Below are 14933 nucleotides of genomic sequence, written 5' to 3'. Positions count from 1 at the left end.
ATGAGGACATTTGCGCACAGAGAGGTCCAGCGACTTGCTCGAGGTTAGGACGTGGCAGAGTCAGGACCCAAACCCAGGCCTCTGGCCCCGCACATTCGCTCTTAGGCTTGTTTGGTTGCAGTTCTAAACGATGCTGCGGCGGACGTCCCATGTAGATACATCTTGTGAATTCTCACTGGTCATTTGGAGGGAGAGATTTCTAGAAGCGGGAACCCTGAGCCATAGCTTCGCCCTCATTTCAATGTCCAAGTAGACATCCATATAAGAGTGATGGGGACAAGCGTAGATGCCAAGTAACGCAGCATTACAGTGTCACATTCGGCGGTGCGTTGCCCGATCGGTGGCTCGGTAGGTGTGCAACCTACTCTCTGTGGGGTGATTAACGACGCAGAGGACCACGATCCTCTGAGTTTGGGGCTTTGCAGGAGGAAGCAATGTTTTTCCCCCGGCAGGTCACTGACCAGCCCAAGGACTACAGGGTCAGTGGCAAACGGGTCCCTTCCCACCCTGGGCTGGTGTTCCGGGAAGATCCTGAGGAATGTGCTTGATGTAATTACAGGACTTTGGCTGTGGTGAGACCCAGGGCAAGAACGGTGTGGCCGGCGGGCGGTCTGTGGGGAAGTGGGTGAGACTGCACTGCGTTGATCTCAGGGTGCATCAGAACACGGCTTTATTGTTCTTTTGCTTTCCTCTCTTGTGCAGTGATGGAGAGTCGCGGGGTGGCAGACAGCCTGCAGAGGTTCTCCTCGCTGCCGGCCTACCTCCCCACCAGCTTGCACATCTCCAACGCGGAGGAGTCCTTCTTCCTCAAGGAAGCCAACCAGGACCTGACCAGGAACTCCAGTCTGCAGGCACGGGTGGAGCCCTTCTTCATCTACCGGGCCAGGAGCCCCCCCATTGTCAACGCCAGCTATGGCCCGTTTTCGGTGGAGAAGACCATCCCCCGGGAGTTCCTGGTGATGCCTACGCCCTTTGGAAACATGGAGAAGTTTCCCTTCAACTGGAAATTGAAATCCCACATCCTGGACAGCTCCATCTACTCCAACAGACCCAAAGTGCAGACCTTGTTTTACGTCACCGGCATGGGCTGGGATGACAGCGACCCCTCGGAAGATCTGCCCTGCGTCAAGATGTTTGCTTTCCCCGAGACCAGGGAAGTGGCCGCCAGCTGCCGGCTGCAAGGGGCCCCGGGGCTGTGCGTGGCTGAGCTGGAGCTGCTGCCCGAGTGGTTCAGCTCCGGCCTGGACCTGGAGCCCGAGGAGGAGATCCCGGCCCTGCTGGGGGGCACCGCCATGGAGCTCTTCTTCACGCTCTACCCGGCTGACGAGGCCGGCCAGTGTCCACTGGAGGAGGAAGGCAAGTGGGAGAACAACATCCACTCGGGCCAGGAGGGCCCCCAGCAGGCATTTCCTGCCCGCGAGAGGATCGGGAGCGTGGTGGTCTACCCGACGCAGGATGACCTGAAGTGGTCCCTGGTGAGCTTGGATGAGAATGTCGTCATCTCAGTACCTCTGAACCTAGTCCGGGAAGGGGACACGGCCACCTTTTTGGTCTCTCTCACCAGTGGCTCTGTGGCAGACCAGTTCACGCTTAGGTAAGAGGCTTTGTCGGATTGGATGGGATGGAAACAAAGTAATGAGTAATGAGCTGTCAGTTAATAGAATGGGTGTTGATCATTCGCTGAATCTCGCCAAAGATAAACGCAGCTGCACATAGCTAGTGCTGCAAAAACAGATGTTGTTCAGTGACTACTGACAGCAGGGAGAGAGGTGAGCTCCCTTCCGATGGATGGGTGCAGGGGCGATTTGAGTGTTTTAAAGGGAGGATGAGGGAGGGGAGGGGACGCTCAGTAGAGTGAGAGAAGTGAAAGCGCCAAGGAAGGGTCAGTGCGGATGCAGTGGGGCCAGCTGCAACTGCTCGCCAGCCCGCCAGCCGTTAGCAGAGTTAGGGTTTGATCCTCCCAGAGAGGCTGGGAGACAGAGGCTCTGTCTTTACTGATGATTATATTTCACAAGAATGGTCCTGGAGAGAGATGCTTCTTAGTGGCAAGAGACACATATTTACAGTTACAAGCTCCTTTCAGTAAGTGCTCTAAGAGAGGGAGGTCAGGGGCCCAATCATCAGGTGTGGGTGGCTGGAACAAACGGCAAGTCCCCCCGGCCACGTTGTGCTTTCTCAGGCAGGCACTTTCAGGGGGCTGAGGTCGTCCTATGCAACAGCCTTATGCTGCTGGAAGCCGTGCTGGGGTTTGGTCAAGTCCCCTGGAGCTGAGGTTTGGACGGAGTTGTCGTGTGCTGAGAGATCTGCAGTTCTCAGTGTCCAGGGGAGTGAGAAACTCAAAACGTGATATAGCCATGCAAAATAATAGACCAGGGGCCAGAGAACGTTTTCTGGAAAGGGTCAGATGGTAAGTAGGCATCATGGGCCGTATCATCTCTCTGGTGCTTACTCAGGTCGCTGTTGTAGCATGAAGGCAGCCATAAATGAATGGGTGTGCTTGTGCTCCAATAAAACTTTATTGACAAAAACAGGCAGAGGGCTGAATTTGGCCCACGGGCCATCGTTTGCCAACTCCTGCAACAGGTGATCATGTTTGCACTTGAGTAACAGAGACTACAAAGTCTGCAGGAATTCAGGGATGAGGGTGGCATGTGCCTCAGTGGGCAGAGAAGTTTCCCTCTTAGCTGGATCTTGAAGGATGATTGGAATTTGGGGACAGAGAAAGAATGGTTCAAAATTGGGGGAGCAGAGTCCAATCAGGAGACTAAGAACACAAGAGTCTATTAAAAGCAAGAATTTAATATAAAGAACTGTTAACGAGGTATAAAAAAATACTTAGTAGGTAATTGAAAAGGCAAGAAGGCAGTACTGAGGCATTAGGGAAGTAGTGTCTCATAAATGTTAGAGCCTGAAAAAAGGGGAAAGAGTTAAGAATAAATATGACCTATGGGGACAGGGAGGACACCAAGGTACCTGAAACCGAAGACTTTTCTTGTGGAGATGGCTAGAATTTAAAGTAGGTTTCTATTACCAGGTAGCAAATTTACACAAATGATACATGCATTTATTCATATAAAGGATTCAAAGAATCCAAATAAACTGAATGTTTCACTTGAATCCTCCTACATTCTGATCCTTTCCCAAGAAATAATGAAATTAAAAAAAAAAGTTCTGGGAGTAAAAAAATGTGCATTTACATACATATATGTTCATAAAGAAATATAGATTTAACTCTTGTTTTATATAAATGGTGTGATGGCTATAGACACATAAGACTAAACTTATTTGCTATCTCTGGTGTGGTGAGAACTTTGTTGGATGAGAAGTCAGAAGACAGGAAAGAAAGATGGTCAGGGAAGCCACGGGTCTGGCTGGGAAAGACACCGCTGGCCTTGGGAAGGGCGCACGTAGCAGTAGGTCACATTCACTGGGGACCAAGGATGGTCCAGCTCCCGTTGTAAGTTCTTTACATGAATCAACTGATTAAACTCTGTCAACAGACAACAGAGGACATTTATTCAGAGCCTACTGTGGAAGGGGAGTCGGCCTCCATCGCTCTGTTTGGCAGAGACTCAAAGGCAAGCAGAGGAGTGGGGGAAAGGGAAGGTCCCAGGTGTGCTTGGGTTGGAGGCTTTCGGCCCTGGGGAGCTAGAGGCAGGTTAACCAGAAGCGGGCATCTCATGTGATGGGCTTAGGGAGCGTGCCTGGCTGTCTCTGGTTGGCTCTGAGTTGGAAGCAGAAACAAAAAAGAAAAGCCAGGAGTCAGGGACTGAGTCCTGACCCTTCTGGGCCGATCGCTGCAGAGGTTGTGGTTGGATTTCCTGGACTAGTTGCTGCAAGGCGGCGGGTCAGAGACCCATTGTTCATGATCTGGCTATTGTCTGTTTGAGTTAAATATATTCAGTCTCTTAAAATACTTTTTTTTTTTAGGCCTAGGGAAATGTGTTATCTCCCAACATAACTGATTGTCTGTTTTAATCATGTCTCTTATGAATGAAATGTGACATATTTCATTCTGGCTCAGATGAGGTCCTGGATCAAAGCGGGAATGCGCACAAGATGTGCTGAGATCTAATTTCGGAGCCAGGGCCACGTGGGGAAGGGACAGATGTGTACCGTTTCCACGTGCCACATTGCTATTTCCGATAGCGTGTTGTAGAGGGGCCAGTTTGAACAAAAGTTGAATTGGTTATTCTGTAATACTGTAAATAGATTCCGTGAAACGTTAGCATCTAAATCTCACTGTACCTTGAAAACCTTCCAGCAAAGGGTCATAGAGAGGGGGCCAGGTCAGTGCCAGGCTGGAGTCAGCATAGATCTTTGTCACATTCAGAAGAAAATTTGAAATATTATGAACATTTCTGCTTTCCAAATATAATATCTCTGAGGCTGAAGCCAGACTGCCTGGGTTTGAATCCTGGCTCTGCCACATACCAGCTGTGTGACATTGGGAAAGTTACTTAACCTTTCTGTGCCACAGTTTCCCTATCTATACATGGGGACAATTAATGCCCTAGAATCAACTTTGTGGCTGTCCAGATGCTCTCATGTAATTTGGAAGCCACCCCCTCCTTCTTCTTGCTCAGGCCACAAGCCCAATAACCATGATCGAATCTCCTGGTTCTCTGATACCCCACAGCTGAGCAACAGCAAATCCTGGGGCTCTTCCTCTGAACTCTCCAGGCTCTGTCTACCTCCAGCACCGTGACCGAGGTCCAGCCAGCATCCCCTCTGGGCTGGACGCATACAGGAGCCTCCTGACAGGGCTCCCCGCCTCCACTTTGCCCCTACAGTTGGTTCTTGCTTAAAAGTCAAGGTCTTCATATTGGTCCACAAGGCCCTGCCTGCTCTCGCCCCATTACCTCCTTGAGCTCATCTCCCGTCACTGTCCCTCCTTCCCTCGGCCACAGCCACGCTGACCCAGGCATGCTCCTACTTCAGTGCCTTTGCACCAGCTCAGAGGACCGTCCTCACCTCCCTGCTGAACATGGCACCCCCACCTCTCTGTCCCCCCGCCTTACTCTGATTCATCATTTACTTTCATGACATCAGATAGCATTGTTTATTGTCTGCCTCTTCCTGCCAGCAGATGGGTTACCTAAGGGCAGAATCCTAGATTCCTAAGGATCTAGAAGAGTGTCTAGCACATTGTAAGTGCTCAGTACATATTTGCAGAATGAATGAATGAATGAATGGATTCAGTGTTCTATGGCATCTGCTCCTAGATAAAGGGTATGAATTATCAAGATTGTATGATGTAGATAGATAAGAGTCTCATTAATATTGACAATTAGGACACCAAGGGAATGCAGTTGTGACAAAAGTTTCCTTCCGCCTATAACGTGAGAACTGATTCATCGCTTCTAATCAAACAACGGGCTGTGTCAGTGATCCTAAACGTTAGTCACTCACACACCACCTTTGAGTTTTTCTGGTCATATCAGATACCACCATATGTCACCTTTATACATTAAATCAGTTACATTTACCTTCTGTGCAGATTTTTTTACTTTTTTCTTTAAATCAAATCACTTTTTAAAACTCATATAAATGCATTTAAAAAGGAAACCTACCATCTGCTACTATAAACAGAAATGAATTACTTGTTAATATGAAAGAGTATTATAAAAACAAATTACAGGCCAGGAGCAGTGGCTCACACCTGTAATCCCATCACTCTGGGAGGCTGAGGCGGGAGGATCACTTGAGCTCAGAAGTTCAAGACCAGCCTGGGCACGTCTCTAAAAAATAGACAAATTAGCTGGGCATAGTGGCGCACGCCTATAGTTCTAGCTACTCAAGAGGCTGAGGCAGGAGGATCGCTTGAACTCAGGAGTTTGAGGTTGCTGTGAGCTAGGCGGACACCACGGCACTCTGGCCTGGGTGACAGAGTGAGAAAAAAAATACATAAAATAAATCACAACAAAAACCACACTATTAAGTTCTAAGTAGGTCCCATCACCTGCTGAAGGCCGTGGACCTGTGGCCTGCTCTCCGTGTAAAGGAGGAAGAGCGTGGGCTATGGAGAGGCCAGGCCACACTGACACTTTCTCTTGGAAGTTGTCACAGGCTTAAAGAAGAACCTGAAGGGGACATGTGTCTCCCTGTGTCACTCAGTGTTATTAAGGGCCACATCTGTGCATCACCAGAACCATCTGCAGACCCAGGACCCGTGTCCGGCTGTGGGGAACTGGCTGATGTTGACTTTCTCATCCATGGGATGGAGAAGACAGTCCAGGCTCAGCCCCGCCCCAGCTCCCCTCCCCCGCCTCCCGGTCAGCCTCAGTCTACCCCATCCCTGGGTTGGAGGCAGAAAAACTAACTAACGGCTGTCAGGTGGGTGCCCAGCTCTGCATAGTTGCCATGGATTGTATAAATGTTTTGCGGCCACTTACTATGTGTCACACCCCTTTGGTGACACCCTGTGCTTTTCTCCTCCCTCCCTCCCTTCCAGAGAAAGCACCTGTGCTCCCACCCCTCCTGAAGTTCACATTCTCAAGGAGGGACACAGTAAACACACAAATATACAACAATATACGCAGTTAACATATTGTCATGAAGGAAAAAGAATGCAAGACATTTATATTTCATGTCACTTATTTTTAATTTTTTAAGCTTTTTGTCTTGGAGTCACTTTCGACTTATAGAAAAGTTGCAAAAACCTCAGCTTCCCCTAATGCTAACATACAGTATGGGTATCAAAACCAGGACGCTAACATTGATATAATGTCTTTAACTCATCTGCAGATATTACACAGTGCCGGCTGTCCTGGTAATACCCCTTTTCTCCTCCGGGGTCCAATCCGGTATCCCACACAGCACACAGTTGTTGTATCTTCTTTGTTTCCTCAATTCCGTTCCATAGTCTTATTATTGTTATTATTATTTTGGTCTATGACTTTAACACTTTTGAAGACAGCTGTCCAGGTGTTTTTGAGAATGTCCCTCAATTTGGGTTTGTCTGACGTTTTCTCCTGATGGGACTGAGGATGCACATATTTGGGCGGGATGCCAGTGACGTGCCCTGTCCTCCTCGGTGCATGGTATCAGGAGGTACCTGATGGCATCTGCCCAGTTTCTCCACTGTTCGGTTGCTGTTTCCCCCTTCGCATTTAGTAATTGTAACATCTAGGGAGATTCTTTGAGATTATTCCCATATCCTGTTTTGCTTCATCCCTTTGCCCATGAATTTTAGCACCCATTGACGATTCTTGCCTCGCATGCAGCAATTTCTAAATAAATGACTGAGAAGTGAATGTTATAGAAGAATCTTGGCTCTTCCTAATCACTCCTATTTGAATTCACATTGTGAGACAAAGTAGCAGACGTAAGAACCATGTTTGCTCATTTCTGCTTGCCAGCATAATTTCACAAAACTCTGTGATGACGTGCAGCTCTCCGGAAGGATGCTTTAGAGACAAAACAGGACGGGGCACGTGGCACCCACATCTCTCTCCTGAGTCACTGCATTCCTTAATAGACAAATGGTCCTAGCTCTTGCCTTTTCCTACATAGAAGATAACATCTGACGGGGTTAGTGGTTAGGCTTCTATAGCCTATGACCAGGCGTATACTCTCATACCCAAACTTTGATACCAAACCCCCATGACCTGTACGTAAACTATAAACTAAAACACTGGTTCAAAATCATCTGACAAAACCTTTCTAAAAGACTCTTCCTGGACTAGAAGTCCTCAATAAGATTCTAAATAAAACTAACTTTAATTCTTTAAAAACTTAATTTTTATTTTTTAGTGAACAATATAAAGACGTGAGCCCGTAGCAATTAGGCATCATGTTGGACATCACTGGACTTGTTCTCCCTGATGCTGAATGAAGGAAGGTGGTCTACATGTTCTTGGCATCTGGAAGGCTTTGAGGAGAGAGCTGTGTTTGACCCAAAATGTTAATTATCAATGCACAGTGCAAGCCCCTGCACTAGTGGCATGGGCAGGAAGTGATGTCAGATCAAGGAACTTGGTGCACTTCATGGGGGTAAACCAGGCAGGCCTCCTGGAGGAGGAGGAGGCTGCGGAGGATGGACAGGTTTGGGATCAATTAAAGGAAAATGGGAGGGGGCGTGTTGGTAGGGTGGTGTGATCAAAGAATGTGGTGTGCTCAGGAAGCTCTCAGAGGCAAGTTTTCTAAGTGATTAGAATCACAATCAGTGAGGCTTGGGGTCAAATCTCAACTCCCCTCCTCACTGGCTGTGTGACCTCTCTGAGCCTTGCCTTCCTCTTAGGTTCAGTGAGATCAGGAAAAGCACCTGCCTTCCTGGAAGGCTGTGAAGACTGAGTGGGATAACGAGGGAAGGTACTGAGCAGTGCCCGGCAGCAATTTGACGGTGATGCTTGGTGCAGTCTCAGCAGCATCTATGCAGATTCTGGAAGCTGCCTCCACGATGCATGGCAGGGACACACCCAGTGCCCAGCTCGTCCCTGGCAGCGGCTCCCGCCTATTGTAAGCCTGTCACACGCAGGGTCCCCAGGAGATTCTTGTGTACATTGTCATCTCTCATCCTCTTGACAGCTCTGGAGATGACTGTTTCCTCTATTCAGAGATGGATGAAGAAACAGGCTCAGAAGTGCTTGGTTAGTAGCCCTAGGGTCACGCAGCCAGAAAGGACAGAACCAGGACGCCAACCCAGGTCAGCCCACTTCAAAGACCCAGGTCAGCCCACTTCAAAGACCAGTCCCCTAGTTTGAATGTTAATCATCTTACCTTAATGCTTAATTTTTATACTTAGAATGCCAGCACCCTGTTTGAGCATTCCCCAAGTGGCACCCAAAATCCAGGCTGTAGTAATTTCTTTTCCTGAATCAAACTCCGATTTCTCTCGAGGAAACTCTGCATGGACACAGATGCTCTGAAATCTGCAGTCATGGAGCCCAGGTCAAGTCTAGAGCTTAGAGTTGAGATTTTGGTAGAGCTTGGAAGTGGAGGCAGGTGATTACTTCCTGAACAAACTGTAACCTGCACAGCGTGCTTAGCTAACGTGACTTCCAAATGTTATCCGCTGTGTTTAGTGAGCATGTTTCCACTAATGAGAACATGGTGCTTAACTCCAAATCCGGCTTGTTTTCTGTCCCCAATGTATTGGAGTCTGTGAGCTCCCAGGGAGGTCGGTAGGGAGCGAGTGTAAATTTCAGATGCTCCAGAGGAGTCTGAGTACAAAAGGCAAATTTATACCTGTGCTGATGGCTTTGTCTCAGGTCACAACTTTGGAAAACTGGAGTATACCTACATTATGGTGGTGGCCAATAACTTGGTGGACACTTAGTTTGTAGCAAGCCACACATGGCTGTGTCGTGGCTTTAACCCTGGCAGTCACGCTAGGTGGGTGGAGGGATTGTCTTTCAAGTCAGTTTTCCAGGTGGAGAGACTGAGCTGGTGCCTCTGCTGGCCAGCACCTGCTCTCGGGGATGGGGTGTTTGCCGCAGGGCTACCTGTCTGCAGGTGGCTGGTGCACCACCTTGGCTAACCTCGGCAACCAGCCTCAACACCCTCCTTTCCTTCCCCTTTTTAGGGTTGCGTGGGCCTGGGCACCATCTTTCTTATTGAAACACTCGCGGGCTGTGGCTCCGTCACATCCATGGTGCTGAGCTCACAATTCCTCATTTATGCTCCTCTTGTGCCTATGCATTTTTTTCTTTTGGAGTCTATCCCAGTGATTTTATCTCGCATGATCCAGACTATTGGTTTTAAAAAAAGAAACTCCAAGGGGTTTTATATATGTCCTGGATAATATATTTTTTTATTATGGTAAAAATCACATAATGTGAAATCTACTCTATTAGCACATTTTAAAGTGTTCAGTAGTGTTAAGTAGATACACACTATTCTACAGCAGATCTCTAGAACTCATTCATCTTGCAGGACTGAAACTCTATACCATTGCATAGCAACTCCCCATTCCCCCTCACCCCAGCCCCTGGCACACACCATTCTACTCTCTACTTCTACAAGTTTGACTTTTTTAAACACCTCATACCAGAGGAACCATGCAGGATTTGTCATTTTATGATTGGCTTATTTGCCTATTTCAAGTCCTTTAAAATCTTTTTTTCTGGCAATTTTAACATTTTTGATATCTTAGGGTTGGTTTCAGCTGATTATCTTTTCACTCTTGAATGGGCTTTATTGCTTGAAATCTTCATAATTTGGGCAATTTTGTACTGTATCTTGGACATTATGAATCTTTCCTAGATTATAAATCCAGTCTCAGTACAGATCTTTTGTCTTCAGTTGAGATGCTTTGAGACTGATCTGCATACATGTGGTTCAAAGGTTCAACCAGAGATATTGACAGGCAGAATTTGAGCATTGTCTCTCTCTCTCTCTGTCTCTTTCTCTCTGTCTTCCATCATTCTCTGTCTCTCTTTAGCTGCCATCTGGGATTCCATCTTGTGGTTCCCTACCCCCTACCCTGAACTGCATTTTTTCCACTGGTGGTGCTTTTTCTGTCCCCTACAATGATTACCACATTATCACCCAGGCTAAATGGAGCAAGAATGGGGGAAAGAGTGATCCTTCTCTGAGTGAGTGTGGACTCCCTACCATGATATGCCTGTTTCTGTTTACGCTCAAGTGCTTTCAGACAGCTGCTTTGAACTGCTAGCGTTTGTAGATGTTATCTGCAGGAGAGCTTGTCCTGTAGGATCTCACTCAGCCATCACCAGAAGCAAATTTAGTCCATTTACATTTAATGTAATTGTTGATATTGTTGGAATTAGGTCTACTATTTGTTTTCTATTTCTCACATCTTATTTTTGTTCCTCTATTCCTTCTTTCTTTATTTCCATTGTGTTAATCAAATATATTTTAGTATTTTATTATATTTTAATTGGCTTTTTAGCTGTCTCTCTTTGCATTTTTAAGTGATTGCTCTAGGGATCATAATAATATATCTTTAACTTTATCACTATCTAATTAGAATTAATATTTTATTACTCTAGGTAAAATGTGGTTATTGTGCAATAGTATAGTGCCACTCTCCCCATTATTTGTGCTATTGTTATAATTATACCTCTACATGTTATATTTTGACACGTTTAAAATTGCAGTTATTTTGCAGAATGTCTCTCAGTTAGGGTCTGTCTGCTGTGTCCTCATGCTTAGATTCAGGTTATACATCTGTTGCATGAATGACACGGAAATGAGGCTGCATCCTCATCGCATCCTATTAGGTGGTGCGTGATTTTAATTTGTCTCATTGCTGATGTTCACTTCAGTTGCATAATTAAGGTGGTATCTGCCAGCATTTTCCATTGTGAAGTTGCTGTTTTTCTCTTTGTAGTTAGTAAGAATTTTGTGGGGAGTTACTATGACATTATATAAACACTCCATTGCTCACCAAATTTTCAACTTATTCACTTGGTTAATTTACATTTGTATGGAGTCATGATTTCCTTTTATTGCATGGATTTGCCCAGTGGGAGGCAGCAGTGAAAGGCTGGGGGGTGGGAGAGAGCAGAGAAAGCAGGTGATTACTTCCCTCCTGTTCTGCTCCCCCGTACATCTCTGTCAGAGGCTGTGTCTTCTCTGGTCTCTGTCAGAGGCTGTGTCTCCTCTGCAGCCTCGGCTCAGAGGAGCAGGGCGTGTGCTCCTCAGGAGTAGACCCTGCAAGGAACTGAACTCCCATTGGGTGGCCCCAGGTCCTGGGCTTTTAGGTAACAACATCTTCTCCCTGTGTCTTGCCTGCAAATCCAAGTTTAGGTGTCTCTGGCAGTTTGATAATAATAATCGAAGCCTTGGAAAGGATGATTTTATTTTTCAGTAAAAATCACGAGAAGAAAAAAGAGCTTATAAATGAGTCCTGAAGGACTCCAACATTTAGTAAGTTGATAAATGACAAAGGTGAGTCCTCAGAACAGCCAGAGAAGTAGCAGAAAGACCAAGAGAATATGACATGACACAAGCCAAGAGAGGAGACTGTTTGAAAACAAGGGAAGGTCAACAGGGTAGGATGCTGATGAGAGATCAAGCAAGGGCAATGAAAATTATTCTCTGCATTTTACATATGGAGGCCATTGGTGACTTTAATAAGATGTTTAATGGACTCCTGGGAATAAAAGCCAGATTGAGGGGGTGTGGGGAAGAGTGGGAAGTTAATCCCTGTTAGGGGTTAAGTTCAGCTGCACACAGTAAGAACCTCAAGAACACTGACCTCACCAAGACAGGGATATAATTTAGGAAAGGCAAGAAAGCCCACAGGTAGGTCTTGGTTTGGTGGATCAAGGATGTCAGAGCAGCAAGGATGTTAGGATTCTCTTGGCCTTTCCCTCATTGTCACAAGATGGTTGCTGCAGTGGTGGTCATCACATCTATGTTTCACTCAAAAGGAAGGAGGGAAGGAGAGAGAGGGACAAAAAACCTTGTGCATCTGCATCTGCCCCTCTTTAGGTAGTATTTCCAGAGGTGTCAATCAATGTCTTTTGACTATCACCAATGGCCAGAACTGTTCTTATAACCAAGCCCATCGTAGTGAGGTAGGGAACTGTAGGTATTTAACTGGGCTTTTTGTCCCCTTTTGGCCAAATCAGGGTTTTATCGATAGGGAAAGAAATGGAAAATGGATTCTGGGTGAGCAGTTAGTATTGTCTGACACGTGATTCAATGGAAATAGGGAAGGCGATGGCTCTGAGTGCTGTTCCAGTGTTTGTCAGGGAAGAGGAGGGAGGAAGGAGGGTATAATGGGGACCTGGGGTATCAGGGGGATTCTTTCCCCTGAAAGCTGAGGGAAACTTGTGCATGTTTAAATGCTGAAGTGAAGCTCGAGTCCCCGTGGTAACGTGGGGCTGTATTTCAGGGGCCTGAAAACACTCTGCTGAGTACCTGCAGGTTTCCAGGACAAGTTACACAGCCATCTTGCTTTTAGTACTCACGTTGGAGTGGTAGAGAATTTTATTTAGAAGAAAAATAAGTAATTGTTTGCAAAGCAGATCTGTTGCATGTAAGTAGTTTACATGGAGCTAGTTTAGTGTTACCTCTTAAACATTATGTAGTTGCCCACCAATGACTTGCACAGTAATTTTAGGAAAATTCGTTGGGATAGTATTTGCACTAACGAGAGACGCAAACTCCACCGTGTGATCTTTTCATCTTGACTAGTGGAATATTGTTTGGTGAGAATTTCATCAGATTTTATTTTAATATAATGAAAGTGCCGCATACCACTTATCTCTGTTAGTTTCATTAAAAATAAAAATATGATCTTCTACCTCCAATATGGTGAGGTTGACTCACTCACTGTCATTTAGGCAGAAGATTCCAGAAAAAAAAAAATCACTTAAAACCAGGAAAGAAGATGGTAATGAATTATGTAGTCTACATTTTAAGGTTAGATATAATTTTTAATTGCATTTTGTCCTATCTGGGTGGTCTAAATCCATAAAACTTTCTGCAAGAAACTCAACATGCACTCTTCTATCCCAGTATATTGTAATTAACTGAATTTGTGTCAATCTCTCTGATTATGAGCTTCTTGCAGACAGGGACTGCTGACTTGGCGGAGTCTGTGTCCCCGGCTAGGACTGGCCGTCTGTTAGAGCTCATAAAGCATCCCCTGAGTTGAATTAAATCTGAAACCCAGAATAAGAAAACTTACCACTTACCTCCAGGGTCCCAAGTAATGATTTTTCTTCACTTACGGCCATGCAGTTGCACCTGGTACTTAATAAATATATTGGCGGTTTCCCTCTCAATGGGAAATCAAAACCTTTTCCAGTTCTTGTGTCCTGTTGGGTTTAGCCAAAGGAGCTTTTTGCCTGCCCTTGGGGTTGCAATGTCAGGATCAATGTTAAGAGATGTTTTTCCCAAGGAAAGGAGTAGAAATAAAGACGCCCGTTTCGCGGTGGTTAGGATCGCCGTTGGTGGTACTTTACGCAAAGTGTTTGAAATCCTGATTGGGTCAAAAGGAGAAAGGCAGGTGAGGAGTAGAAAGACAGCTTTCCTGCTGTAAATTTGCAGTGGTCTTGATCGTGGCCTGAGGGCGCAGGGGTGAAATGAGCAAAGGGCCAAGCCGGATGTTCCTGGAGCGCCACTCACTCTCCCACACGTCTTCTCCCACCGCGTTCCCGCAGCACAGCCACGTTCTCTGGGCTCCTGGAGCCCAGCACGCTTGCTCCCGTCTCAGGGCATTTCCTTTGTTCTCCCTGCCTGGAATGCCCTTTCCTCACACCCCTGCAGGGCTGGCCCCTCTTTGCTATTCAAGTCCGTCCTCTTCTCAGGGAAACCTTTCCGGACCATCCCTAAGTGGCCCCCACCCCAGTCCTGCTCCAGCTGGTTTCCTACAGAGCACTCGTCACCGCCTGAAATAGACTAAGGTATTTATTTGTTCATGCATCTGTTGTCTGTTTCCCCACGTTAGCATGTCGGCTCCACGCAGACAGGGACGTGCGTCTCCAGTGCCGAGAACTATGCCCGGTTTGTGGTTGGGACTCGGTAAATGGGGAGCACACACTTGTCCGTTCTGGATACAGCAGTCAACTCATGGTGCTTGATGCCTGTCGTGGGCTGAACCGTGTCCCCCAGATTCTCATGTTGAAGCCCTAACCGCTGATACCCGGGGAATGTGGCTGTCATGGGACAGAGGCCTGTAGAGAGGTAATTAAGGTCATCAGTGTGGGACCTAATGCAATGTCTTATAAGAAGAGAAGGCAGAGGAAGCCACAGCGAGAGGCCTCGGGAGAAACCAACTCTGCCAACACCTCATCTTAGACTTTTGGGCTCCAGAACTGTGACAAAATAAATTTCTCCTGTGAAGCCACCCAGTCTGTGGTATTTTGAGTGGCGGGCCTGGGAAACCAGCACAGTACCCTACAGTATGGAAAGTAATGAAATGCCTTTCATACTACTCGCTGTGAATTCAGAGTTTCCTTAACTTCCCTCGTCCTTGCCTCCCCTCGTAACTCCTGTGTTTTCCATTCCGTTCC

The 14933-nt window shown here is 46.6% G+C and overlaps 2 protein-coding genes across 3 annotated transcripts in view; one reads left to right on the top strand and one right to left on the bottom strand.

Annotated features, from left to right (window-relative positions):
* The window catches only part of TMEM132B (transmembrane protein 132B), a 309468-nt gene that overhangs the window by 138178 nt on the left and 156357 nt on the right, over positions 1–14933 (top strand). For both annotated transcript variants that reach the window (XM_075996440.1, XM_012782143.3), the window contains exon 2: positions 703–1594. In XM_075996440.1, the coding sequence (XP_075852555.1) occupies positions 703–1594 (892 nt within the window). The remainder of the gene's footprint in view (positions 1–702; positions 1595–14933) is intronic.
* The window catches only part of UBC (ubiquitin C), a 423461-nt gene that overhangs the window by 313743 nt on the left and 94785 nt on the right, over positions 1–14933 (bottom strand). The gene's annotated exons all lie outside the window — the stretch shown is intronic.

Source organism: Microcebus murinus, chromosome 22 (assembly GCF_040939455.1).
Source record: "Microcebus murinus isolate Inina chromosome 22, M.murinus_Inina_mat1.0, whole genome shotgun sequence".
NCBI lineage: Eukaryota > Metazoa > Chordata > Mammalia > Primates > Cheirogaleidae > Microcebus > Microcebus murinus.
The sequence above is the reverse complement of the archived record's forward strand: the minus strand, read 5'-3'. Positions and strand labels throughout refer to the sequence as shown.